This window comes from Capra hircus, chromosome 15 (genome assembly GCF_001704415.2).
Source record: "Capra hircus breed San Clemente chromosome 15, ASM170441v1, whole genome shotgun sequence".
Lineage (NCBI taxonomy): Eukaryota > Metazoa > Chordata > Mammalia > Artiodactyla > Bovidae > Capra > Capra hircus.
This window is the reverse complement of record NC_030822.1, coordinates 41,463,444-41,490,544: the sequence shown is the minus strand read 5'-3', so window position 1 is coordinate 41,490,544 and position 27,101 is coordinate 41,463,444. Positions and strand designations below refer to the sequence as shown.

Here is a 27,101-nt window from a genome sequence, read left to right as displayed (position 1 = left end):
CAACAATCAAAAGATGGCAGTTATAGAGATCTAGACTTCTCTCAGCTCAAAAACTGAAAACAGATCTCTTAAAAGACAAAGATATTACCCGAGATGTCATGAAGGTATTCAAGCTGAGGTTGGAAAACAGCTTGCCAAGGATGTTATGAAAAACATCCAAGCATGGGAAATTGGTTAGAAACTGGTTTCCTTGCAACCCTGTAACCAGACCAATGAACATTACTGAAGATGTGCTTCAGAAAGGACGCTGTCCTAGACCTATAGTTGTTCAGTCATTCAGTTGTGTCCGACACTTTGGGACCCCATGGACTACAGCACACCAGGCTTCCCTATCCTTCACAATCTTCTGGAGTTTGCACAAACTCAGGTTCACTTAATCAGTGATGCCATCCAATGATCTCATCCTCAGTCGTCCCTTTTTCCTCCTGCCCTTGATCCTTCCCAGCATCAGGGTTTTTTTCCAATGAGCTGGCTCTTCTCATCAGGTGGCCAAAGTATTAGAGCTTCAGCATCAGTCCTTCCAATGGACATTCGGGATTGATTTCCTTTAGGATTGACTGGCTTGATTTCCCTGCTGTACAAGGGACTCTCAAGAGTCTTCTCCAGCATTACAATTCAAAAGCATTAATTCTTCAGTGCTCAGCCTTCTTTACGGTCCAACTCTCACATCCATACATGACTACTGGAAAAACCACTGTTTTGACTATATGGACCTTTGTCAGCAAACTGATGTCTCTGCTTTTTAATACATTGTCTAGGTCTGTCAAACCTAGACAAACCAGACCTACACAAACCTAGACAAACCTACACAAGGTACTAACCTTTATCTTCACAAACCTAGACAAACCTAAACCTATAGTACATATTAAAAAAAAAAAAAGCGCAGGTGAGAGAGACACATAAAGATCTCTGCTGTCAAGACATCCATCATGAATACTAATAAAATACAGTTGAGACTATAATAGATGACCAGTGAGCCAGTGACTCTGCTCAGTCGTGTCTGATTCTTTGCGATCCCATGGACTGTAGCCTATCAGGCTCCTCCATCCATGGAATTTTCCAGGCAAGAGTACTAGAGTGGGTTGCCATTTCCTTCTCCAGGGGGTCTTCCCAATCCACGGATCAAACCCAGGTCTCCCGCATTGCAGGCAGACGCTTTACCATCTGAGCCACCAGGGAAGCCCATAATAGGTAACACAAACCACTATGTACTAATTGGCAAATGAATTCTGTTCATATATAAGTCTTCTAAGAAGGAGAAATACTTAAGGTTAAATGGTCAGAAAAGTTTTTTAAGAATAAATGAGATATGAGATACTTAAGGAAAGATGTGTGTGAATGTTCTGAGTTGGTGGGCAGAAGTAGGAAAGAGGCAGCACAAACAGAAGTGAAAAGCAAGTTAAAGAAAAACCTGTTTGGCTACATTAAAAACTTGCTTTGAAGGAGAAGAGATAAGCTTTCTGAAAGGGCAGATTGTGGCCAGAATCAAACTGTATCAATACTAAGTCTTGACCGCCAAGCTAAGTAACTTCAAATGTACCCTGTATACAGCATCTGTATCAACTACTTTACTATAGCCATAGACAATAGTAAAAAATGGGCATGGCTGTGTTCCAATAAAACTTTATTTATGAATACTGAAATCTAAATTTCATATACTTCCATGTATCACAGATTATTATTATTTTGATATTTTTCAACAATTTGACAATGTAAAAATCATTCTTAAATCATGGGCCAAACAAAACAGGCTACCGGCTGAATTTGGCCCAGGGACTGTAGTTTGCCAAGCCCTGCACATGACACTTAGCTGCCTTCTTCAGCAGTCTAAGGTACAGTTTTGTCCTTGAGCTTCTAGGATCAGAATAATATATTATTCGTTCAACAACTGCACACACACATGAATGCATATACTTTATCCATATATCTAAATCTAGTAAGGGTCAGAGGTTCCCTTAAAAAAAAAAAAAAAGATAAAGCTCTCCATATAGTTGGTAATAAGCCATTAGAACAGAACCAAGACATTTTATATTATTTACAATTCTGTAATTTATTTTCACATAATAAATATAGTTCGAGAGTTACAAACCATTCTTACAGAGCCTCTAGGTTACATGGAGGGATGTGTAAAATAAGAGTATAATCAAGAGGATGTGAGTTCTAGTCCTAGCTCTGTCATTTACTTACTCATTATGTGACCCTGAACAAGTCCTTTTCAATCCTCTGGCCCTAATTTCCTTATCTGTAAAAGTGAAGGGGCGTGTTATAATACTAGGTGATCATATCACTATGTGCTCTCTCAGCTTTAACACTATATAATTCTACTTCTACCAGACAGAGGATGACAAAGATCAGACAAAAGTGATAATTAAAAGACACAGAAAAAGAGAAAGACACTGACCAAATGAGTGACCAGACAGGACAAACAGGTACGAGAAAAAGGGCCCAAAATACAGTATTACTAAAATCAAGGATTTCTTTTTTTAAGTATCAAATGCATAAGCAAACTCAAGGAAGAGAAGCAGGAAAGAAGAGGAGTATGGCCATCAAAAAAGAATGAACCACTTAACTAGTGAAAAAAATGACAGACCTGAGATTTGAGAGTACCGTGCACACTTCCAGGAATCATGAAAGGAGTCAGGGAAAAAGACTGAAGATGAGTCTGGGGAACAGAAAATACAGGCACGTGATCCAGAAGGAGCAAGAAACAAAAAAGTCAGAACTCAGGATGAGTTTGAAGGCTCAGGTAAAGGAATTAGTCTTAAAGGAGAGGCATTCAATCTTAAAAAAAAAAAAAATTTTATTAGGGTATAGTTGTTTTACAATATTGTGTTAATTTCTGCTGTACAAGGAAGTAAATCAGCTGTATGTATACATATATCCCTCCCCTCCTGGATCTCCCCACCCACCCATCAGTGAGGCATTTAACCTCTAAAATCCAAAAGGTAAAAGCAGCACTGCAGGTATTTTCCTGTGGAAGTATATCTGTATCATGTTTTCTAAAAGCAAATTATTAGGGAAATAAACCTAATATTGAGCTTTCATAAAGCAAAGTTCCACAAATATTTTCTAATGGTCAAAAAATTAAGAAAGGACTAACTTTGCTTTTCATGGAAATGAAAACCAGCACTGTGTAACTCTAAAAGAGAATTCATTTTTAATATCCATCTCATAGTATCTATCACTTTCATCCTTGATTAAGAGTTTACTTTTGTAGAAAATTGCTTAGCCCCTACTTGGAGCTCAATGAATACTAGTGTTACCTTTCTTAGTACCCTTAGAAGTTCCCAAGGCAAGAATTCTGATTAATTCATCTGTTTATTATTTTCTGTGCAGATGGCGCTTGATGAATAAATACTGACACATAAGAATTGAGTTTTAAAAAACTGTCCTTGCAAAACAATCATCTGATAAAGTTGGGAAAATATTCCTATCACTTATACACAACTCCTATAATACTTTTGCAGTGTCAGAGCTTGCTCAAGTAGCAACAAATAGCTACAAGCAACCAAAAAAGGCAAAAAAAAAAAAAAAAAAGAAAAGAAAAGATTTTAAGATCACCCACAACTATCAAGATCCGATACAGCTAATTTCAACCGACACTTGCATCTATTTGAGGTATACGAGAAATAAAAATCCAAAGCATTCGCCTGATGATCAGCCAGTTAAAAATACACATTTGGACACCCTGAAGATATTTATAAAGCCAACAGAGATACTATTAATATATTGAAATTCACTGGCCAGCGCTGGATTCTATCATTAATCTTCTCCTGCTATTCAAGAGAAGCCAAGAAGTCAAGCCTTCTCATATCACTTTGCTTTTAAGAATGTAATAAGTCACCCAAACTGGCATACACAACCCAACTACAAAAAGTAGTTCAACTCTCCATATGGTAATGCTTCGCTACCTCTTACCTTTACTTGAAAGTCACATTTGCTACTTTTCAACGGTCTTCAGCAGGCCTCATTTAGGCAGGCCCATAGTACCACCAAGTAAGAAACAGGAGTTCAAAAAAGTCCTAACAGTTAACTGCCCTCGCACAAAGCTCAAGTTGGGCGTAGATTTCACAAGCCCTGAGAGCTATGCCACTGTCAAAACCAGAAGCAGCACCGTCACCCTGTCGTGCACATCGGCCACTGTTGCAGAATTTTTTCTTTGAAATTACCTCTCCACCTTGGCTCAGTATGTTAAATACTTAAGCTACCCTCTCCCCCTAAGAGCAGGACCAGATTCCTTCCAGTCCACTCCGTTTATTGTCCAGCACCCCAAATCCAAGGGGAGAGGTCTCCGCTCCCTCGACCCCCGAGATCCAGCCCGGTTTCCCAGCTGCTCGCCGCACCCACCATGCACCACCCCCCAACCCCGCACCACACACCTCCTCCTTCCCCCACGGCCCGGCCAGCCCACGAGCTGGGCCCGCAGCCCGCCCCTCGCCCCCGGCCTGCGCTGCTCGCAGCGGCCGCAGGCCTCGGGCCTAGCCTCCTCCGCCGGCCCCTCACCTCCTTCGGGACCAGTTGGTTCTCCTCGCCGGGCACCATCGCTCAGACTCCCGGCCGCTCTTCTCCGCCCTGCCGGAGGAGGGGGAGGGTGGCGGCGCCTCTCTAGCTCAGGAGAAAAACGGCGGCGGAAGTCATCTTCTCCACCGCCGGCGCTCGGGCTATCGCGGAGGCCTCAACCCGGGCCTCAGACACCAACGCGCAGACACCGACCCAAGGCTCCGCCGTCGCCGTCGTCGTCGACCCCTCCCCCCGCCGGCCGCAATCAATGGAAAAATGGCGGCGGCCGCTCTCGCGAGAATTCGGACTGTCGGGCTTCGATCCCGGCGCCTGGCGCCCAAGATACCCAGACAGCTGTCGTTCGCAGCTAATTACCTCGGCTCTCACTCGGCTTCGAGATGTATAAAATTGGTTGAGCGGCCAAGGAAACGCTTTTCGGAGAGGGATTCCAGACTGTCCATCTCGGGACTCCCTCTGCTGGCAGGGAAAGGACCAGGCCTCAGGTTCTCCATGCCTTTCAGGGATCTTCGGACTCTCCGCCCACCGGGGAGAGACTCGACCCTAAAGCCTCACCTCTGGCCCTGCTACCAACACTGCTCGCCGTCCCTGTTAGAGGAGCTGCTGAACTCTTCCCCTCTTCACAGACCTCGGCCTCTGCCTGGAAGAGAAAGCATCACGGACTGCCTCCCGGCCTCCGCCCTCAGACACGGTCCCAGCCAGAAAGGACTGCGTTTTCTTTCCCCCTTTCCCCACCCTCCCGAGGGCCCGGCTCGAGGGACCTCAAGTCTGGTCTCCTGCTTGGGGAGGGGACAAGTCCATAGCTCGCGAAAGAGGTGTCACTTTCCCTCCAGCCCCCCTCCATCAGAGCTGCACTCTGCTGGGCCAGTTCGGGGAACTTCCTCCTCGGACAGGTTCAAGTCTGGGACTGAGATAGCTTCAGAGAGTGGGGCTGCAGTTTGGACCTAGGATCCTCTTTTAAAAATGTTTTTAAAGTACGTTAATCTCCTCTGGCAGTAAGCATTTGTACTGTTTTATAGGCAGCAAATTTTGCGATGGTTATTTTTGTAAATCCTGCTCATTCCTCAAACTTCCTCTATGAAAACCTGGTGGGATGTCCTTCTTGAAGACTTCCGTGGTACAGCGATGTTTTCGCAGTCTGGGATAATATAATTCTGATACGTTCCTAACACCCACAGTATCAACTACCTGTCTAAACTGTGTGTGCTCTCCAAACGTTTTTTTTTTTTTTTTTTTGATTGCGCTTCTGTATTACAAAAAGTCTCTATACTTAACGTAAGTTTAGACACGTCCTGTTGTATATGAGGTAAAGCCTTTTAAAAGTGTAAAAAGGATAAAGATGAAACAAACATTTAAAGTAGCTAAGAGTTATTTTCTATATTAATTATCTTTTAAAAATCCGTGTTATTTTCACTAAAAATATTTAGTGAAAGCAGTATGATTGACTTAAGTCTCAGTGATTTTAAAAATCTGTGATACTTTATGAAACAGTTATTAAAATATGTGATTCAACGTTCAGGTTATTTCTGTACTTCAATTTAACGGCTGTCATAAGCTGAAAAAGATAACTCACAAAGATATGTAAATTCTAATGGAAGAAATACATCTTTGGCTGCTCTTACTAATGCAAGTATCCCTTTTTGTCACTTCCATCCACCAACCATGAAGTTTTTGTTTGAAACTCAGCTAGTAACTTTCTGTCTTCCCTGATGTCAGTCAGAAGATGTTGCATTTTTATATATTTTCAAAACTCTGGAATGCATCGCTTGGAAGATTTCTTCTAACAGGTTGGAAAATTCTGCCTTCAAGTTTTAGTATACATGTATAAGGTTTTTTTGGTTTTTTTTGAATACTGATGTTGTATTTAAATTTTTGATTTTTGTGTATCATAGATTTTTGCATCCATTTTGACTTTTTAAAATATTGCATGTAGATGTTCATCTTGATTGCTGATTTTGGGGCATCCTCTTAAATTTTGGGCCCAAAGTGAATGCCTCACTTGCCTCACTATCCAGCCTTGGATAGCACACAATATGTCATTTTACATCAAAATCACATAATGGGAATATTCTCAAATCTCTGATTTCAAAATGTGACGCCCACTACTTAGTAAGATGGCTTCTGTAGAGCTCATGCTAGAAGCAGGTATGTCATCTCTATCATCTTCCCCTTTACGCCTGCTTTATTATCTCCAACTCATGTTTTCTTTCCAGAAATCTTTTTTAGCTACTTTCATTTTTGTGGGGGTTAATTTAATGAAACAACAATATAATTGGTAAATCTGCTTAACCCAGCACACCTAAACTAGAGGAAATCACAATATATTAAGACGAAAATGAAGAAATCTCCAAATTATTTTCCATGTTGTCTCACACTTTTCACTCAGTAGTGAGATGCCAGTGTCAATCTATATATTAAATATTTGAAAGACTTAACTTTTTTGTTTTTAGATAAAAAATAAATATTTTTAAAAGTTTTATTATTTTCTTTCCACCACCCACCATCTCTGGTTGCACACTCTTCTCTTTAAATGCCATTGGCATGAATGTACTAGAGCCTGATGTCTTGGTATGTATACAATAAACATTTGTGGATAAGTATATATGAATGCAGAATTGATTAATAAATGAACAAATAGGTATGGCTACCTTTCTAGTAAATAAAGTTATTGCTATTACATGTATATGTGTTTATTTTACGTATAGATTTTATGTCTCCAGCCTTGACTTCTCTCAGGGGCTCCAAATGCGTGCATTCATCTACCTTTTTGATGACTCAAAATGTCTCACATTTAGCTTGAATGAAGTAAAACATTTGATTTCCAAGCCTCCCACCTACCTCCTGCAATATTTACTCTGTCAATTCTCCCCATCTCAATAGCCTACACCATCCTCAGTTCAGTCTGTCAAACCAAAATCTTGAGGATCTTCATCTTACATTCAATTCATTACAAAGTGCTGTTGCTTCCCACTCTGAAATTAAATATATCCCAATCCAACCATTTTTTTTTAAAAATTGGCTGTGTGTGTCTTCATTGCAGCATGTAAGATCTAGTTTCCCAGCCAAGGATTGAATCCAGGCCCCTCCTTTGGGAGCATGGAGTCTCAGCCACTGAAGTCTCTGACGGCTTCTCTTTATATCTACTGCTGCCCATCTCACTCTAATCACCATCTTTTCTTGCCTGAACTAATGCATTTGTCTCCTAACTCCTGGCTCCTGGTTTCTACTCTGCCCCCACTCCCTCAAGAGTTTATACTCCACGCAGCACTCCACAGTGGTGGTCTTTTAAAAATTTATTAGATGGTATCTCTCTCTTCCCATCTCGCTCAGCATAAAACCCGTATTCCTTGCTATGGTCATTGGTAAAACCCAATGTTATCTAGCCCTGTCTGCCTTGTTCATCTCATCTACCATTCTTTTGCTTTCACCAGTGACCCAGCTGCTCTGCCTTTACTGAAACTTTTAAAATACATTGCTTACCTCTGCTATAAATTCTTTGCCTTGTTATTTCCTTTCTCTAAGATGTTCTTCCCCCCAAGTCTTAGCTCTTATCTAGTTCTGCTTTGTTATTTGGGGCTCTCTCAGTTGCTCAAAGAGGCCTTTAACGACCACTCTTTTTCAGTGCCTGGCACATAATAGATGCTTCATAAATTTTTGTTGAATTAATAACATTTTTTACATGAGATTCATGTTTCTAAAAACGTACTAAGACTGTCTTCTTTATAACATTGTTTGGATTATTTTTCTTTTCCCATTCACTTGAAAATGTTCATAATATAACCCCAGTCAAAACATAACAAAAACATCAGAAAAATCCAGATGGGAGGACACTCTACAGGATATCTGGCTAGCATTCTTCAAGACAGTTAAGCTCTAGAAAAACAATGAAAGACAGAGAAACTGTCATAGACCAGGGGAGACTGGGGAGACATCACAACTAAATGCAATGTGGTACCCTGGATAGGTTTCTGGAACCGAAGGCACATTGATGGAAAACCTGGTGAAGTCCAGATAAAATCTGTAGTTTGGTTATTAATGTTCTAATGTCAGTTTCTTAGTTTTGACAAATATACAATGGTAACATAAGATGTTAACCATGGGGGAAGCTGGAAGAGGTATATGTGTACTTTCTGTTCTGTCTGGGCAACTTTTTGGCAATTCTAAAATTATTCCAAGATAAAAAGTGTATTTAAAAATGTTCATGGTAATACTTCAGGTATTTCTGTCCTCTGTCATATTTCAAGACTATTTGTGAGCATTTCTATGTCTTAAATGACTTTTATAAAGCCCTAAGGTCAAAATCATAGGATACAATTTAAGACCTAGTGATGATGTTCCCTATAACTAGAACTATTAGTAATACTGTTAAATGTATTTTGTAAATGTGAATGGAGGTTTTCGTCTTGATTCTGTTTTAATGGGGTAAAAAGATCTTTAGTCAGTGTGATGTGACTTTGGAGCCACACTGATCTGTTTTGAGACTCAAGCTCTGTCACTTTCTCCATATAAAACCTCCCGGAATCTCTCTGTTCTCAATTAGAAAATGAGAGAATAAAGAAGACTCTTGGCATTTACCAATTTAACATTTGCAGTTTTGACCAGAAAAGTTCATGACATGTGGCACTCTATAATTGAGCCAAAGAGAAAATTTGGATTTTATACATTAGCCAAGGAGAGGAGACACTATAGCTGTATGATTGAAAGAATGAAGTTGAAAATTGTTTACCTAAAGTTGAATCCTACTTCTGTTAATATTAACTGATGGCTTTCCTTGGCTAAATCTCTTAAATTCATAAGCTTCAGTTTTCTTATCTGTAAAATAAAGATAATAATAGCTCCACCTTGGGAATTCCCTGGCACTCCAGTGGTTGAACATGGCCCTTTTACTGCCATGGCCCAGGTTCAATACCTGTTAGGGAAACTAAGATCCTGCAAGCTGCATGGTGTAGGGAGGAGAAAAAAAAAAGAGACTCTGAAAAGAAATTCAACTTTTAGCAATGAGATTGAAGAAACTAATAAAGTGATGGATCTTAGCCATGAACTAGGTTCTCTGGCTAAGTTAGAGAGTGAAATGTAAAACTAGTCAGTTCAGTTCAGTTCAGTTGTTCAGTCGTGTCCAACTCTTTTTAACCCCATCGACAGCAGCACACCAGGCCTCCCTGACCATCACCAACTCCCAGAGCTTGCTCAAACTAATGTCCATTGAGTCGGTGATGCCATCCAACCATCTCATCCTCTGTCATCCCCTTCTCCTCCCGCCTTCAATCTTTCCTAGCATCAGGGTCTTTTCAAATGAGTCAGTTCTTCTCATCAGGTGGCCAAAGTATCGGAGTTTCAGCATCAGCATCAGTCCTTCCAGTGAATATTCAGGACTGATTTCCTTTAGGATGGTCTGGTCAGATCTCCTTGCAGTCTAAGGGACTCTCAAGAGTCTTCTCCAATACCACAGTTCAAAAGCAACAGTTCTTCAGCACTCAGCTTTCTTTATAGTCCAACTCTCACATCCATACATGACTACTGGAAAAATCATAGCCTTGAATAGATGGACCTTTGTTGGCAAAGTAATGTCTCTGCTTTTTAAGATGGTGTCTAGGTTGGTCATAACTTCTCTTCCAAGGAGCAAGTGTCTTTTAATTTCATGACTGCAGTCACCATCTGCAGTGATTTTGGAGTCCAAAAAAACAGAATCTGTCACTGTTTCCCCATCTATTTGCCATGAAATGATGGGACCAGATGCCATGATCTTAGTTTTCTGAATGTTGAGCTTTAAGCCAACTTTTTTACTCTCCTCTTTCACTTTCATCAAGAGGCTCTTTAGTTCCTCTTCACTTTCTGCCATAAGGGTGGTGTCATCTGCATATCTGAGGTTATTGATATTTCTCCCAGCAATCTTGATTCCAGCTTGTGCTTCTTCCAGCCCAGCATTTCTCAAGATGTACTCTGCATGTAAGTTAAATAAGCAGGGTGACAATATACAGCCTTGACGTACTCCTTTCCCTATTTGAAACCAGTCTGTTGTTCCATGTCCAGGGCTTATATTTGTAATGGAAATGACAACATCACTAAAGAAACATGAAAAAGCAATTTGGAACTTATTTCAGTGACTGTTTTCACCACTGTGGGGAAAAAGTCATCAACTAAGTAAGAAATGTAGTAAACACTGAAAAGATAACTTTTAGTGTAAAGATAAGAGCAGGTGGGCTTCCTGGTGGCTCAGGGAAGTGGTGAGGAATGCCAGGGTGGGGGATGTAGGTTTGATCCCTGATCCAAGAGGATCCCACGTGCCACAGAGCAGCGAGGCCTGTGTGCCACAATTACTGAGCCTGTGAATCTGTGCTCTAGAGCCCTGGAGTCACAACTACTGAAGCTTGTGCACCCTGGAGCCTGTGCTTTGCAACAGGAGAAGCCACCACAATAAGAAGCCTGTGCACCACACCAGAGAGCAGCCCCGGCTTTCCGCAACTAGAGAAAAACCTGCGCAGCAACAAAGACTCAGCACAAGCCATAAATAAATACATAAAATAAACTTATTATGAAAAGAGAGCAGGAAACATGATGCTCTAGAAAATGTAACCCAGAAAAAAACCTAGGAAGGTGTACAAATATTTCTATTAAGCAATAGTGTAAAGACGTTAGTGGAGCTCTCAACCTACCTCGACCTCAAAGAAAGATTTGTTCAAGGGCTTGAAGTAGCATTTTCCATTGACACAAACTAAAAAAGAATTACTGCCACAGAAGTGCTTGTTTCTTTCTAAGCTGAAGAAGTTCACGAAAGAAAAGGTTTATAGGTCAATGTGTTCAACAGCATAAAAAGAGACTCACATCAACAGAAAACACCCTGACAAACACGTAGAAGGTGGAGACACGAATATCAGAGCTTACAACAAGCAAAAACAAATTGCCCATGATACATCCAAGCTTTGTCTGCTGCTGCTGCTAAGTCGCTTCAGTCGTGTCCGACTCTGTACAACCCCAGAGACGGCAGCCCACCAGGCTCCCCTGTCCCTGAGATTCCCCAGGCAAGAACACTGGAGTGGGTTGCCATTTCCTTCTCCAATGCAACTTTTCTCCAAATGAAAAGTGAAAGTGAAGTCGCTCAGTCGTGTCCAATGCCTAGCGACCCCATGGACTGCAGCCTATCAGGCTCCTCCGTCCAGGGGATTTTCCAGGCAAGAGTACTGGAGTGGGGTGCCATTGCCTTTTCCAAAGCTTTCACTAGGGCTCTGCAAATGCTCAGATTTCAAGGTCGAAGAAAAAGGAGGAATCTAATGAAGCTGAAGCCATGGCATTAATCTTTTGAAGTGATTCTGGAGGTGTGCTGGGCATTATGGGGCTCCCTCGCCACATAGCCTTTGTGTCCCCCATTTCTGTGATTATAGGAAACAGCCTTCACTCAGACTCCATGACGTTCCCTGAGTTCCAATGGGCAGATTCAAACAGTTGTTAATTGGAGAAGGAAGGGATTGGGAGACCAAGGAGAAAAAGCCTTGGGGCAGGGTCCTGTTTCCCCATCAAAGGATTCACACAAAAGTATCTTTGAGCCATTTAACAGATAGGGAAACCCCCTCCAGGTGGGAGACATTAGCAGTTAATAATGGCATGCTGCCCACAAACATGTAGACCCCCGATCAGTTGGACCTTAAGGTTGATGATGCTGACTCCTACTTACCATACCACCAAGCCATCTGAAGAATGTCCATGAACTGATCATGCCCTCTTTGCACAAAGAGTATAAAACTTCTCACCATCTTCTCCAAGTTGGGACACGTGGTTTTGAGAGCATGAGCCCACAGTGTCCCCCTTTGCCTTTTCCACTTCACTGAGATTTGATTTGGCACTGATGAACACAGAAGCTGAGCTTTAGGCATCAGTTTCATAAGATCTTTGCAACAGAGTAGTATTTATAAATTTGGTGTTTGAATAGATCCCAATATTCCTTGAGAATCTCAGGGGCTCATTGTTGTAATTTACAGAATTGTGAGGATTAAGAATAATGGATACAAAGGTGAATATTTTATGATATTGTCACGAAACAAAAACGAAACTCAGAGGTACAAAGATGGTCGTTAATAATTTAAACCTGTGAATAACAAAATACTAGCATAAAGTCAAAAGACAAAATATAAGCTGGAAGAATATTTGCAACAAATATGACAAATGACTAATTTCTCTGATATAAAAGAGTTCTTATAAATCAATAAGGAAAAGGTGAACAATCCAACAGAAGAATGCATAAAGAAGATAAATTGGTAATAAAAAATGAAATACGAATTGCCAATAAACGTCCATAAGGATATTCTACTTTACTCATCGTTCAGTTCAGTTCAGTTCAGTTTAGTCGCTCAGTCGTGTCCGACTCTTTGCGACTCCATGAATCACAGCACGCCAGGCCTCCCTGTCCATCACCAACTCCCGGAGTTCATTCAGAGTCGCGTCCATTGAGTCCATGATGCCATCCAGCCTCGGTCGTCCCCTTCTCCTCCTGCCTTCAATCCCTCCCAGCATCAAAGTCTTTTCCAATGAGTCAACTCTTTGCATGAGGTGGCCAAAGTGCTGGAGTTTCAGCTGTAGCATCATTCCTTCCAAAGAAATCCCAGGGTTGATCTCCTTCAGAATGGACCGGTTGGATCTCCTTGCATTCCAAGGGACTCTCAAGAGTCTTCTCCAACACCACAGTTCAAAAGCATCAATTCTTCAGGGCTAAGCCTTCTTCACAGTCCAACTCTCACATCCATACATGACCACTGGAAAAACCATAGCCTTGACTAGACAGACCTTAAGTTGGCAAAGTAATGTCTCTGCTTTTGAATATACTATCTAGGTTGGTTATAACTTTTCTTCCAAGGAGTAAGCGTCTTTTAATTTCATGGCTGCAGTCACCATCTGCAGTGATTTTGGAGCCCCCCAAAATAAAGTCTGACACTGTTTCCACTGCTTCCCCATCTATTTCCCATGGAGTGATGGGACCGGATGCCATGATCTTCATTTTCTGAATGTTGAGCTTTAGGCCAACTTTTTCACTCTCCTCTTTCACTTTCATCAAGAGGCTTTTTAGTTTCTCTTCACTTTCTCCCATAAGGGTGGTGTCATCTGCATATCTGAGGTTATTGATATTTCTCCTGGCAATCTTGATTCCAGCTTGTGTTTCTTCCAGTCCAGCATTTCTCATGATGTACTCTGCATATAAGTTAAATAGCAGGGTGACAATATACAGCCTTGACATACTCCTTTTCCTATTTGGAACCAGTCTGTTGTTCCATGTCCACTTCTAACTGTTGCTTCCTGACCTGTATACAGATTTCTCAAGAGGCAGGTTAGGTGGTCTGGTATTTCCATCGTTAAAGAATAGCAAATGTAATAAACTGCCATCTTTACTCTCAGATTAGCAAGATTTATAGGGAAATAAGAATTCTCTTAAATTTGTATAATATGAATTAATGTAAACTTCTTTGAAGGAAATATGGCTCTATAAATACATATATATAATACACAAAATATATACATCTTTTGATTCAGCAATTCTATTTGTAAGATTTTCCTACAGCACAAATTACTAAAGCTATACACATAATAATGTTCATTATGGTATTGTTTGTAATAACTCAAAATGAGAAGCAATATGAAAATCTGCCTGTAGATATGTATATTATGGTACACCCATACTGTAAGATATTATGTAGTTGTTAAAATAGAGTAGGGTGGAAAATTTAAACTGATATGGAAAATGCAGCATGGTGTACTGGCCTAGATCCTAAACAGAAAAAGGACATTAGCAAAAGTTTAGTGAAATCTTAATGAAGTCTAGTGTTCAGTTAATATTAATGTACCAATGTTAATTCCTTATTTTTGACAAATGTACCTGGGTTATATAATATTCTCACACTTCATGTTTAATACCGCATGCTTCATGTAAGCTCATATTATAACTTTCTACAAATCCAAAATGAAAAGTTCATGTTTTTAAAAAAGTGGTATAGAATGAAAATCAAGATAAAATAAATGAAAAAAAAACCAAGTTGCAGATAATACATACAGCATGTGTATACTAAAAGATGGGGCCATCTATGTATATACTATTTAGACATCGAAATCTCTACTAGCATATGATCCTACCCCACCAAAAAGGAAGTTTATACTAGTTATCTCTGAATGCCTAGAGTAAAGGCTGTCAATGGCAATATCAGGTTTCGCTGGGATCTTTTATTTTTCACCTTCACATTAAATCACACTGTGTTCTTTTAATTCTTTTACCAGGGTGGGGCATGTTTGCCTTATATAATTTTAATACAACTAAATTAAAAATAAGGTATGAAATTGATTAACATTGTGATTAAAACATTGTAGATGCTCAATGCTTGAAAACTTTTATGATCTTTTATTGTCTGCTTTGGTTCATGAATCCTTTATTATATCTCTATAACAATCAAGAATTGATGCTTTTGAACTGTGGTGTTGAAGAAGACTCTTGAGAGTCCCTTGGACTGCAAGGAGATCCAACCAGTCCATTCTAAAGGAGATCACTCCTGGGTGTTCTTTGGAAGGAATGATGCTAAAGCTGAAACTCCAGTACTTTGGCCACCTCATGCGAAGAGTTGACTCATTGGAAAAGACTTTGATGCTGGGAGGGATTGGAGGCAGGAGAGGGGGACGTCAGAGGATGAGATGGCTGGATGGTATCACTAACTCGATGGACGTGAGTCTGAGTGAACTCTGGGAGTTGGTGATGGACAGGGAGGCCTGGCGTGCTGCGATTCATGGGGTCGCAAAGAGTCGGACACAACTGAGCGACTGAACTGAACTGAGCTGAAATGATAACAATCACAAATTGTTATTGATTATTTATCATGGTCTAGGCTTTGTGTTAAATACTTTACACATAGTGTTAATATCGCATTACCCCCTACAAGAACATTCTGAGTTGGATCCAACTGCCATCCCCATTTTACAAACAATTAAAAAAAGAACCAGAAAGTTAAGTAACTTGCCAAGGTCACTAGTTTAATAAATGGTGGAGCCAAGATTCCAACCCAAGTTGCAAAAGTCATTCGTTACAGGTAAAGTCATTCTATTACAGGTAAAGCTTGCGTCTATAGATACTGTAGAGTATATTTTAACACACAGAAATATTTTAATAGAATATATTTTAACTTTGGTCATGGTTAAGTAATAAGCATAATTTACCTTCAGTGGAACAAAGCAATGAATCACCACTTTTCTGTTTGTTTGTTTTGGCTGCTCTGGGTCTTCGTTGCTACACAAGGCAGATTTCTGTATTTGTGGCAGTTGGGGGCTAATTGATAGCTGCTTCTCATGGTGGTGGAGGCTCTTGCCATGAAGCATGGTTTCTAGGTGTGTGGGCTTCAGTGGCTGTGGCCCGTGGACTCAGTAGTTGTGGCTCCCGGGCTCTAGAGCGCAGGCTCGATGGTTGTGAAGCACAGACCCAGTTGCTCCACAGCTTGTGGGATCTTCCTGGATCAGGGATCAAACCTGTGTCTCCTGTATTGGCAGGTGGATGGTTACCACTGAGCCACCAGGGAATCTCAATCTGCTTTTAATTTTTAACTAAGTTAGTAATTCAAAATCTCTGGGCCTTTTAAAAAATTTTTCAACAAATAATTTTTGCTGCTTGATCTTCCACATTTTAAATCTTTAAACTGATCTTTCGATTATTTAATGATTTTTCACTAGATTATTCCACTTTGTAATCTTTTTAAAAAAAATTTAGCTATTTAATCCTTGTAGTTGTTCCTTCATTAAAGATTATCAATCTCTTTCTACAAATACTAAAAGTGAACCTTTTCTTTAAAAAGATAAGTAGAATTCCCTGGTGGATCCAGTGGTTAGGATTCGTTGCTTTCCCCCACATCCCTCTCCCCCACTCCCAAATAAGGATATAAAGCAATTATTCTTTTCCTACTTTTCCTCTTGTTTTCTCTTTTTATACAGGAGGTAATTTTTCATCAAGATTTGTCTATCAAGACCTTTCAAAGACCAGTACAAGTGAGTAAAGGAATATTTTCTCATTGCTTTACATGAGTCCCTTGGTAGGGAAAATTAAAATTGATACTTGGATGTTAGTTGTTCACAGAATTTTCCACATGCATAGATTAGGTCACTTTTTTTTTTTTAACTTAAAAACAATTCAGAAACTTCAACTATTACCTCATTTACTTAACTGCAGACAGAGTGTCAATTTTTAACCTCAATAATCATCAGACTTTTTGTCAATAATCAACATTTATTGGGCTCCTACAATGTACATGGCACTGCTTTATACAAAGCAGTTTATGAGGAATGCAAAATTCTTATCAGACTCCATGCCTCATTTGATTTAACCACAAAAACTTAAAAATTTATGATGTGTTTGAGCACTACAATCGTACAAGTCTCTTTGGGGGATAAAATATAATAAATAAAACCTAGAAAGTAGATCATAAAATAAATTTTTTTAATGTAATGAAAAGAACATAAAATGAGCAAGTGTCATTTATCATAATAAATTAACCTCTACTAAATATCCCTAAGGTGCTTGACATTATGATAGATGCTTAGGAGAGCATACAGTCAGTGTGGTGACTGATTTCCTGCATAATTGAATAATGAAGATTAAAAATGATGGGGCATGTAAGAGTTTTATGTCTGAAAATGTACTCTGAAATTCAATTCAACAGATATTTATTGAGAGTCTTCCGACAAGGCGTGTTGCCAGGAGCTGTGCCAGAGAGATGAACAAGAATGTTCTCTACTCCTGGGGAGTTTTCTTGGGGCTCAGAGCTTGGTGAGCAGTGCATGGGCAGACTTCAGCCTCCATTCACCCTTAGCTGGACATTTCTCTGAATTGCATAACTTGCACATAATTGCATACAATAATTGCATACAATTGCATAATTGTATGTGGCAGCCCTGTTCATAATTAAAACAAATGTTAAAAAGATATAATAGAGTATGCATAAAGTCCTGAGTGATTAGGGAAGTAGATTCCCCCAGATCATGGCATTTGACCTCAGATGATTGATAGGATGAGAAAAAAAGTGAAGGAAAAAGAGCCCCTTTGTCTACTATTGGCCCAGACTGGGTCACATGCCTAACATAACGACCAAAGAGGAAGCTGAGTGCTGAGAGCCCAATAGAGACTTCAGGGAGAAGAGATTCCTGGAAAGCGAAAGCAAGAGGTGGCATTTCTAGCTGGAGAAGTGTGTCACAAACATCATGGAAGATCAAGCCCCATGCTAAGAAGTTAGGCATTTTGGGGTTGTTGGTAAAGACATAAATTTTGTTCTTTAACTTTTCCTTATACATTATTATATGATAGTTTGGGAAAATCCAGTAATATTTAAGTCTAAAGGTAATACATAGAAAGTTTATCTTATGAGTGGTTTGTGTATACAATCTTGTTTCCTAGAAAGCAACTATAATGAACAATTTGGACTGTAAGCTTCTGGGTCCTCAGAGCAAGTAGTTATTTGCTAGTCTATAAGGCAGTGATCTCCAAATTCCTTTTGACCTAGTGCTTATTTAATAAAGCACTAATACGTGTTGATATTTATTTATTTATATATTTCAGTTTAGTTCACTCACTCAGTTCTGTCTGACTCTTTGCAACCCTATGTACTGCAGCCTGCCAGGCCTCCCTGTCCATCACCAACTTCCAGAGCTTGCTCAAACTCATGTCCACTGAATCGGTGATGTCATCCACCATTTCATTCTCTGTCATCCCCTTCTTCTCCTGCCTTCAATCTTTCCCAGCATCAGGGTCTTTTCCAATGAGTCAGTTCGTTGCATCAGGTGGCCAAAGTATCGTAGCTTCAGCTTCAGCATCAGTTCTTCGAATGAATATTCAGGACTGATTTCCTTTAGGATGGACTGGTTTGATCTCCTTACTGTCCAAGGGACTCTCAAGAATCTTCTCCAACACCACAGTTCAAAAGCATCAGTTCTTCAGCACTCAGATTTCTTTATAATACAATTCTCACATCCATACATGACTACTGGAAAAACCATGAAGTGAAGTGAAAGTCACTCAGTTATGTCCAACTCTTTGGACCCTGTGGATAGCCCATGGACTACTCCAGGCCAGAATACTGGAGTGGGTTGTCGTTTCCTTCTCTAACTGAAAAACCAAAGCCTTTACTAGATTGACTTTTGTCTGCAAAGTAATGTCTGATTTTTAATATGCTGTCTAGGTTTGTCATAGCTTTTCTTCCAAGAAGCAAACGTCTTCCAACTTCATGGTTGCAGTCACCGTCTTCAGTGATTTTGGAGCCTAAGAAAATAAAGTTTCTGACTATTTTCATTGTTTCCCCATCTGTTTGCCATGAAATGATGGAGCCAGATGCCATGATCTTAGTTTTCTGAATGTTGAGTTTTAAGCCAACTTTTTCACTCTCCTCTTTCACTTCAAGAGGCTCTTTAGTTCTTGATGAGAAAGAGGCTCTCTTTCTCACTTTCTGCCATAAGGGTGGTGTCATCTGCATATCTGAGGTTATTGATATTTCTACCAGGAATCTTGATTCCAGTTTGTGCTTCATCTAAACTGGCATTTCTCATGATGTATTCTGCATATAAGTTAAATGAGCAGGGTGACAATATACAGCCTTGACATACTACTTTCCCAGTTTGGAACCAGTCCATTGTTCCATGTCCAGTTCTAACTGTTGCTCCTTAACATCCTAGTATTATTGACTGATATCCTAAGACAAAATAAACAACTTAAGGCAAAGTTAATCACTAAGGATCAGTTCAGTTGAGTCGCTCAGTCGTGTCCGACTTTTTGCGACCCTATGAATCACAGCACACCAGGCCTCCCTGTCATTCACCAACTCCCGGAGTTCACTCAAACTCATGTGCATTGAGTAGGTGATGCCATCCAGCCACCTCATCCTCTGTTGTCCCCTTCCCCTCCTGCCCCCAATCACTCCCAGCATCAGGGTCTTTTCCAGTGAGTCAACTCTTCATGTGAGGTGGCCAGAGTACTGGAGTTTCAGCTTTAGCATCAGCCCTTCCAAAGAACACTCAGGACTGATCTCCTTTAGAATGGACTGGTTGGATCTCCTTGCAGTCCAAGGGACTCTCAAGAGTCTTCTTCAACACCACAGTTCAAAAGCATCAATTCTTCAGCACTCTGCTTTCTTCACAGTCCAACTCTCACATCCATACATGACCACTGGAAGAACCATAGCCTTGACTAGACAGACCTTTTTTGGCAAAGTAGTGTCTCTGCTTTTGGATACGCTAGCTAGGTTGGTCATAACTTTCCTTCCAAGGAGTAAGTGTCTTTTAATTTCATGGCTGCAATCACCATCTGCAGTGATTTTGGAGCCCCCAAAAATAAAGTCTGACACTGTTTCCACTGTTTGCCCATCTATTTCCCATGAAGTGATGGGACCGGATGCCATGATCTTCATTTTCTGAATGTTGAGCTTTTTCACTCAACTTTTTCACTCTCCTCGCTCACTGTCATCAAGAGGCTTTTTAGTTCCTCTTCACTTTCTGCCATAAGGGTGGTGTCTTCTGCATATCTGAGTTTTTTGATATTTCTCCCGGCAATCTTGACTCCAGCTTGTGCTTCTTCCAGCCCAGCATTTCTCATGACATACTCTGCATAGAAGTTAAATAAGCAGGGTGACAATACACAGCCCTGACATACTCCTTTTCCTATTTGGAACCAGTCTGTTGTTCCATGTTCAGTTCTATCTGTTGCTTCCTGACCTGCATATAGGTTTCTCAAGAGGCAGGTCAGGCAGTCTGGTAGTTCCATCTCTTTCAGAATGTTCCACAGTTTATTGTGATCCACACAGTCAAAGGCTTTGGCATAGTCAACAAAGCAGAAATAGATGGATAGTCAATGGAAATCTGTATTTCAAATACCTTTAATGATTACACAGGTCAGCCTTCTAGCTTCATAGAATGTCTGAAGTGTTGTACCAGGAAGAGGAAATATGTTTGATCTGCCATCCTCTTGTGTGGTCATGTTTTCAAGGACCATCACATTAAAACAGGTACTAGAGATTGCATGGGGTGACTTGAGGCTCTGCTATCGACTAGCAACTTACTTAAACTCTCTGTGACCTTGTTTTTTTTTTTTTTTTCAAATTTAAAATGGGAATAAAGTCATCTCTTCCTCCCAGGGTTTTTGTGAGGGTTAAATGCATTAATAAAGCACTTAGCTGTGTAGTAAGTGCCATGTAAATATATTCCCACTGTCATTTTTTGTAGGAATCCTTTGAAGCCACTTTTCTATTTTGTGAGGGCGGATTAGTTAAAACCAATGACATAATCTACTACCTAATTGAAACTTCAGTGACCCTTTCTGCTGTGGAAGCTCCCTTATCAACCCCTCCAAGTGACCCAGGTACAGTACTTGTGGAGAGGCCATCAGAGATGCGAGTGAAGAGCAAGTTTGGATGTCACCCACACATAGCATGTCAGTAAATCTTAATTTTTCTTATTTTTTGGATAAAAAGTAAATATGTAGGTGTGTGTATGTGTGTTCTATTTTTTCTGACACCTCAGGGCATTTTCTAGGGTATTCTCTGGAATGTATGCTCTCACTTTGGGGCCCGCTGTGCTGGGGCTGCATCTCCAGGAACAGAGGCACCAACCCGGTGGAGAGCTTACAGAGGTGCAAGCAAGACCCTAGCAAGACTGAGCCCTGGGATGGTGGAAAGCGTCAGGAAGAGCAAGAAAACCTAGCAAAAGGCTAGAAGTCAGGTTTGAACTGGGGGCATAATCCTGGTCTAAGGACTCTGAGCAAGTCAGTCAGGCCTCAGTGTTTCAGCCCGTCTGTATTTCCGCAGCTCAGAGCCAACCAGCCAGTGTGCACCAAGCACCTTCAGGGGCCCAGCACTGTGCTGTGGGTCTGAAGGTAAGTGGTCACTTCCACAAGGGGTTTATAGTCTGATTGAGATGATTAACACCAATGTAAAATTTCCATAGGTATGACGTCTATTAATATATAAATACGTGTACAAGTTATGTATAAATCCCACAGCACAAAATGCTCTGACTTACAGAAGAAGAAGCTACTCAGCCCCATTTGAGTCTTCAGAGAAAAGGCTTCCTGGAGTAAGGAGGTGAAGTCCGAGATAAGTATTGAAAGAACAAACCTTCCTCCATTAATGTTAAACAAAACAAACAAGAAAGTTCTCCGAACTGTTTATTAAAGATGCTATTGCTAATGACCTAGGATTTGTATAAAGCCACTACAGACACTAGAATCTAACTCCTATGAGCATGTTTCCCTGAAGATGTTATATTGCTTGTGATAATACCACAGGTCTTTGTGGTTCTCATTTGTCAAAGGAATTAATGAATGATTAGAGAAACTGTGAAATATTAGGTAGGATGCTTTATATTCTCTCCTCAAATCATAAAATGAGTACTATGGGACCCCAGACATCAGTTCAGTTCAGTTCAGTCACCCAGTTTTGTCCAGCTGTTTGTGACCCCATGAATTGCAGCACACCAGGCCTCCCTGTCCATCACCAACTCCTGGAGTTTACCCAATCTCATGTCCATTGAGTCAGTGATGCCATTCAACCATCTCATCCTCTGTTGTCCCCTTCTCCTCCTGCCTTCAATCTTTCCCAGCATCAGGGTCTTTTCAAATGAGTCAGCTCTTAGCATCAGGCAGCCAAAGTATTGGAGTTTGAGCTTCAGCATCAGTCCTTCAAATGAACACTCAGGACTGATCTCTTTTAGGATGGACTGGTTGGATCTCCTTGTAGTCCAAGGGACTCTCAAGAGTCTTCTCCAACACCACAGTTCAAAAGCATCAATTCTTCTGTGCTCCGCTTTCTTTATGGTCCAGCTCTCACATCCATACATGACTACTGGAAAAACCATAGGCTTGACTAGATGGACCTTCATTGATGAAGTAATGTCTCTGCTTTTTAATATGCTGTTTAGGTTGGTCATAACTTTCCTTCCAAGGAGTAAGCGTCTTTTAATTTCATGACTGCAGTCACCATCTGCAGTGATTTTGGAGTCCCCCAAAATAAAGTCAGCCACCATTTCCACTGTTTCCCCATCTATCTGCCATGAAGTGATGGGACCAGATGCCATGATATTAGTTTTCTGAATGTTGAGCTTTAAGCCAACATTTTCACTCTCCTCTTTCACTTTCATCACTCTTTATTTCTTCACTTTCTGCCATAAGGGTGGTATCATCTGCATATCTGAGGTTATTGATATTTCTCCTGGCAGTCTTGATTCCAGCTTGTGCTTCTTCCAGCCCAGCGTTTCTCATGATGTACTCTGCATAGAAGTTAAAGAAGCAGGGTGACAATATACAGCCTTGATGTACTCCTTTTCCTATTTGGAACCAGTCTGTTGTTCTATGTCCAGTTCTAGCTGTTGCTTGCTGACCTGCATATAGGTTTCTCAAGAGGCAGGTTAGGTGGTCTGGTACTCCCATCTCTTTCAGAATGTTCCACAGTTTATTGTGATCCACACAGTCAAAGGCTTTGGCATAGTCAATAAAGCAGAAGTAGATGTTTTTCTGGAATTCTTGCTTTTTTGATGATCCAGCAGATGTTGGCAATTTGATCTTTGGTTTCTCTGCCTTTTCTGAAACCAGCTTAAACATCTGGAATTTCATGGTTCATGTATTGCTGAAGCCTGGCTTGGAGAATGGGACCCCAGATATAAACTAGTACAAATTCCACAGCTGGAAAACCAAGGGCCAGATAGGGCAAGTAATTTGCCCAAGGCACTCCAGGGCCAGGTCTAGAATTGGAATGTGAACTCTAATTTCCTAACTCGTAGCTCAGTGCTTTCTTCACAATCCGATGGCACTTTCCCAGAATTAGCAGATGGTCACAATCATCTTTCACTATTCATACCTTCTCACGAGCCAGGAAAGATTCTGATTCCAGAAGCCTAAAGGAAATGAAGACAGCTAGAGATTTTTCTCTCCAGCTGCTCTGTATATGCCCGGCTTCCCCAAAAGCAGTGGTTTCAATGGCTATAAGTCCTTCTTTCAGGAATGAAGAAGATGGGGAGTAGCATTAAGTCTGTAGGCACAATTTAAATTATGTAATATAAATGCATACTCTAACTTCCTCCATTATTTCTCAAGCAAACCAGCTGGGCTGAGTGATCCATTCTGTGTAGCCCAGTGTTCTATAGGAGTATGACCTGAACATCTCAGAGTTCCTTATTTGTTCTTAAGGGCATATTTGAATATACATATTCTTAATATAATATGAATAGATTTTCATATATATATGAAGATACATAATATGAATTGTAATCTATGATTGTGTTATATATATTATGTGTGTATATATATTACGTGTATGTATATATATAGTTTGACCTTGCCATTGTATCCTTTAGCTTCTGCATAAATGTTACTCTCTTGAAGTAATCCAGCCACCCTTTCTAAATAAGGACATCCTGAAACTTGTTTCCCCACCCCCTTTTAAACTTTGCACTTAAATTTCAAATTAAATATCTACTCCTTTTAGTTTTCAAGCCTTAATTGTTGTCTAATATATCTCAAAACACCTCAGTTTTCTTCATCTCCATTGCCACAGGCTATCCTCTCTGTGAGAATTAGTGAAATAGCTTTTTAATTCTACTCCCTGCAAGATCTTTCCCACCCAATTGTTAGAATAATCTTTTTTAAAAAGAATCATGCTACTTATTTTTTTGGCTTATAATCTTTTCATACTCCCCACAGCCCATAAGGTAAAGGCCAGAGTCCTTAGTGTAACTAACAGGCCCCTCATGATCTGGCCCTTGCTTACCAGCTTCCTCTTGGGCACTCTGCTCCTAAATCTTTGTATTTCAGCCACATTCTTTCAATTTCTGAGATGATTCAGCTTTTCCCTTCCCCCAGGGTCTTTGCACATGCTGTTTCAACTTCCTTGAATGCTTTCTGCTGCTGCACTTTTCCTCACCCCACACACTTTCTTTGCCCAGTTATTTTCTGCTTACCCTTCAGAGTCCAGCTCCATCAGTACACCCTTAGGAAAGACTTTCTCCTGATGAGAGAAAGACTTTCCTCCCTTTTAGGTGCTGTGTCATATTCTCTCTTAGCAATTCATTTTCATTTTTGATATTTACCATAACTATAATTAAATAATTATGTTTAGTCATTTAATGTTTATTAACCCCAATAAAATATAAATTCTATAAGAGCTATTTTACCCATCACTGTCACAGTATTGGCAGGAATAAATATCTGCTGAATGGATAAATAAGAATAATTTAAAAAATCAAAGGTGTGTGTTACAAAAGGGAAAATTCAATTATGAGTTCACATTTTAAGTGAACATAATACAAATACTGAGAAACAGAACTAGACATCGCCCTAAATTAAAACACATGCACATAGAACCTCACACTCGCACACATGTTCTGTATCTCTCTCTCTCACACACACACAGACACAAGATGAAAAGAAAACATTTGCAGGCCCAATGAGAGAGAGTTTTTTAGGAAGGAAGCAGAAAATATCTTAGATCAGGTGGCTGAGTAGTTGAAGACCTGGTCAGCAACCAACTAAAGGAGACACAGCCTCATCCTAGCCAAGTACACTGGGGCTCCTCTCTCCTGGAGGGTCCTCCAGCTGCCTCTCACAGACAAGAGAGCCACTGGGAATTTGGCTGACACTGAAAAGGCAGAGAGGCAGATAAACCTTCCTGGGACATACCAGGTTTCTGAGACCAGGAAGCCTGGGGTCCTCTCCAGATTAAGCACAGTGCAGCCCCGGAGCAGCACTGTGCTGTGGAGGGGGTGGCCAAGCACATCAGGCAGAAGCAACATGTGGGGTCTTTTGTTGTGTCTCAATGCCCAGGGTTAAAGCTAGGGGAGATTATAAACTTCTCTCCCTCAGCCACCACTATATATAAGCTGTCACTAGGCAATGGCACCCCACTCTAGTACTCTTGCCTGGAAAATCCCATGGACGGAGGAGCCTGGTAGGCTGCAATCCACGGGGTCGCTGAGAGTTGGACATGACTGAGCGACTTCACTTTCACTTTTCACTTTCATGCATTGGAGAAGGAAATGGTGACCCACTCCATTGTTCTTGCCTGGAAAATCCCAGGGACAGAGGAGCCTAGTGGGCTGCCATCTATGGGGTCGCACCGAGTCGGACACGACTAAAGCGACTTAGCAGCAGCAGCAGCACGTATTTATTGGTTGTCTGTAGGATATTAGAGTTAGAACAGTAGAAAAGTATATAGATAATTATTAGGAATTCACATTTAAGGAAAGTACCAACTGTCTATCTTTTTGTGGTACTTGAAGTTGTTTTTCTGAACCTGTAGTAGAAGTGGGGTCAGCTGGTTGGGCAGATTTGTAACTTAACTTTTAGTTAACAGTGAATGCTCATCCTGATTGTGTTAAGATCTGTACTACTATGTAAAAGAAACGATTGATTATAGTGAATATTCTCGACCAGAGACAGGGAGTCATAGGAATATGGTGTATGGCTTGAGAATTTGTTTGCAAATTAAAAATTAGTTAAAGGAGGTGCTCAACAGCTGATTTACAACAGACCATCCCCTCTGTGCACCATCTTATTCATTTCTGCTGGTTTGCAATGAAGCTGGTGGGAATTGGGGAGCCCTCTCTAGTGGTTCAAAGCAGGAAGATGAAAAGAGATGAAGGAAAGACCACTAGTTATTGGGGAAACCACAATATGCCCATTGGGGTCTTGAAAAATGATTGGGAAGAATCTGAGTGGGGCTAGATTTTGGAGGGAATGAATGCAAGAAAAGAAGGGGGAGGGTTGGATCAAGAAATGTATTGCTCTGGATAATGTAAGGTTTTGTTTGTTTCATTTTTCATTTTTTCTTTAAACTGATGTAATCTGAAAAAGTTAATTTTCCGCAGTGAGTTTAGATAAGCACATAGGTACCCTGTGCATGTTTATTGATGAAATGAATAGAACAGTAGAAACAGTTTCTGTCTAGGATGTTGAAGAATATGTCCTAGATAATAATTCCTATTAATTGAACTATGTATTTTACCCATTATGCTACCTGCTTCACATTTAATCCTCGTGACTACCTGCAGGTGAATGTTTTTGAGTTCACGGTTTTATAGGAAGGACGCTGAGGCTTAGAGAGGTCAAGCCACTTGTCTAAGTCACATCCAGTAGGTGGCCAAGCCAAGAGTCAAACCAAGAAAAGCTTGATTCCACAGCCTACGTTCCACTCTATTTCTTAGCACAATGATTGGTACTTAATAATAGTATTCGTGGAATATTAGGTATTAAATGTGCTTTTTGTGTATTACCTGAATCCTTACAACGTTATAAGCAAGATTCTATCATTATCTTCATTCTATAGATGAAGAAACAGAGCCACAAAGAGATGAAGCAGTTTACCCAAGATGTCATAGAAGCTGAGTGGCCACTTTCCCTGGTCTCTTACCTGTCTAAGCTTGTGGGAAAATCATTTTCCTATCCTCTTGCACTTAGATAGCTTTGTGACTAGGAAGGGTCAGTATGCTAAGAATAGAATCGATACGTCACTTTTCTGCTGTGGGTCACTCGTCTGCTGCAGTATTTAACTCCTGGCATGAGACCCTTCCCAGGGGGTGTGGGCACCCCAGAGGGCTCAGTGGTA

General features: G+C 40.5%; 1 protein-coding gene across 5 annotated transcripts in view; it reads right to left on the bottom strand.

Moving 5' to 3' along the window:
* Window positions 1–5,263, bottom strand: part of USP47 (ubiquitin specific peptidase 47) — a 103,368-nt gene extending 98,105 nt beyond the window's left edge. For 2 of the 5 annotated variants that reach the window (XM_013969606.2, XM_018059548.1), the window contains exon 1: window positions 4,504–5,263. In XM_013969606.2, the coding sequence (XP_013825060.2) occupies window positions 4,504–4,542 (39 nt within the window). In that variant the 5' untranslated portion in view covers window positions 4,543–5,263. The remainder of the gene's footprint in view (window positions 1–4,503) is intronic. The other 3 variants (XM_018059549.1, XM_018059547.1, XM_018059546.1) reach the window with 2 other exon arrangements.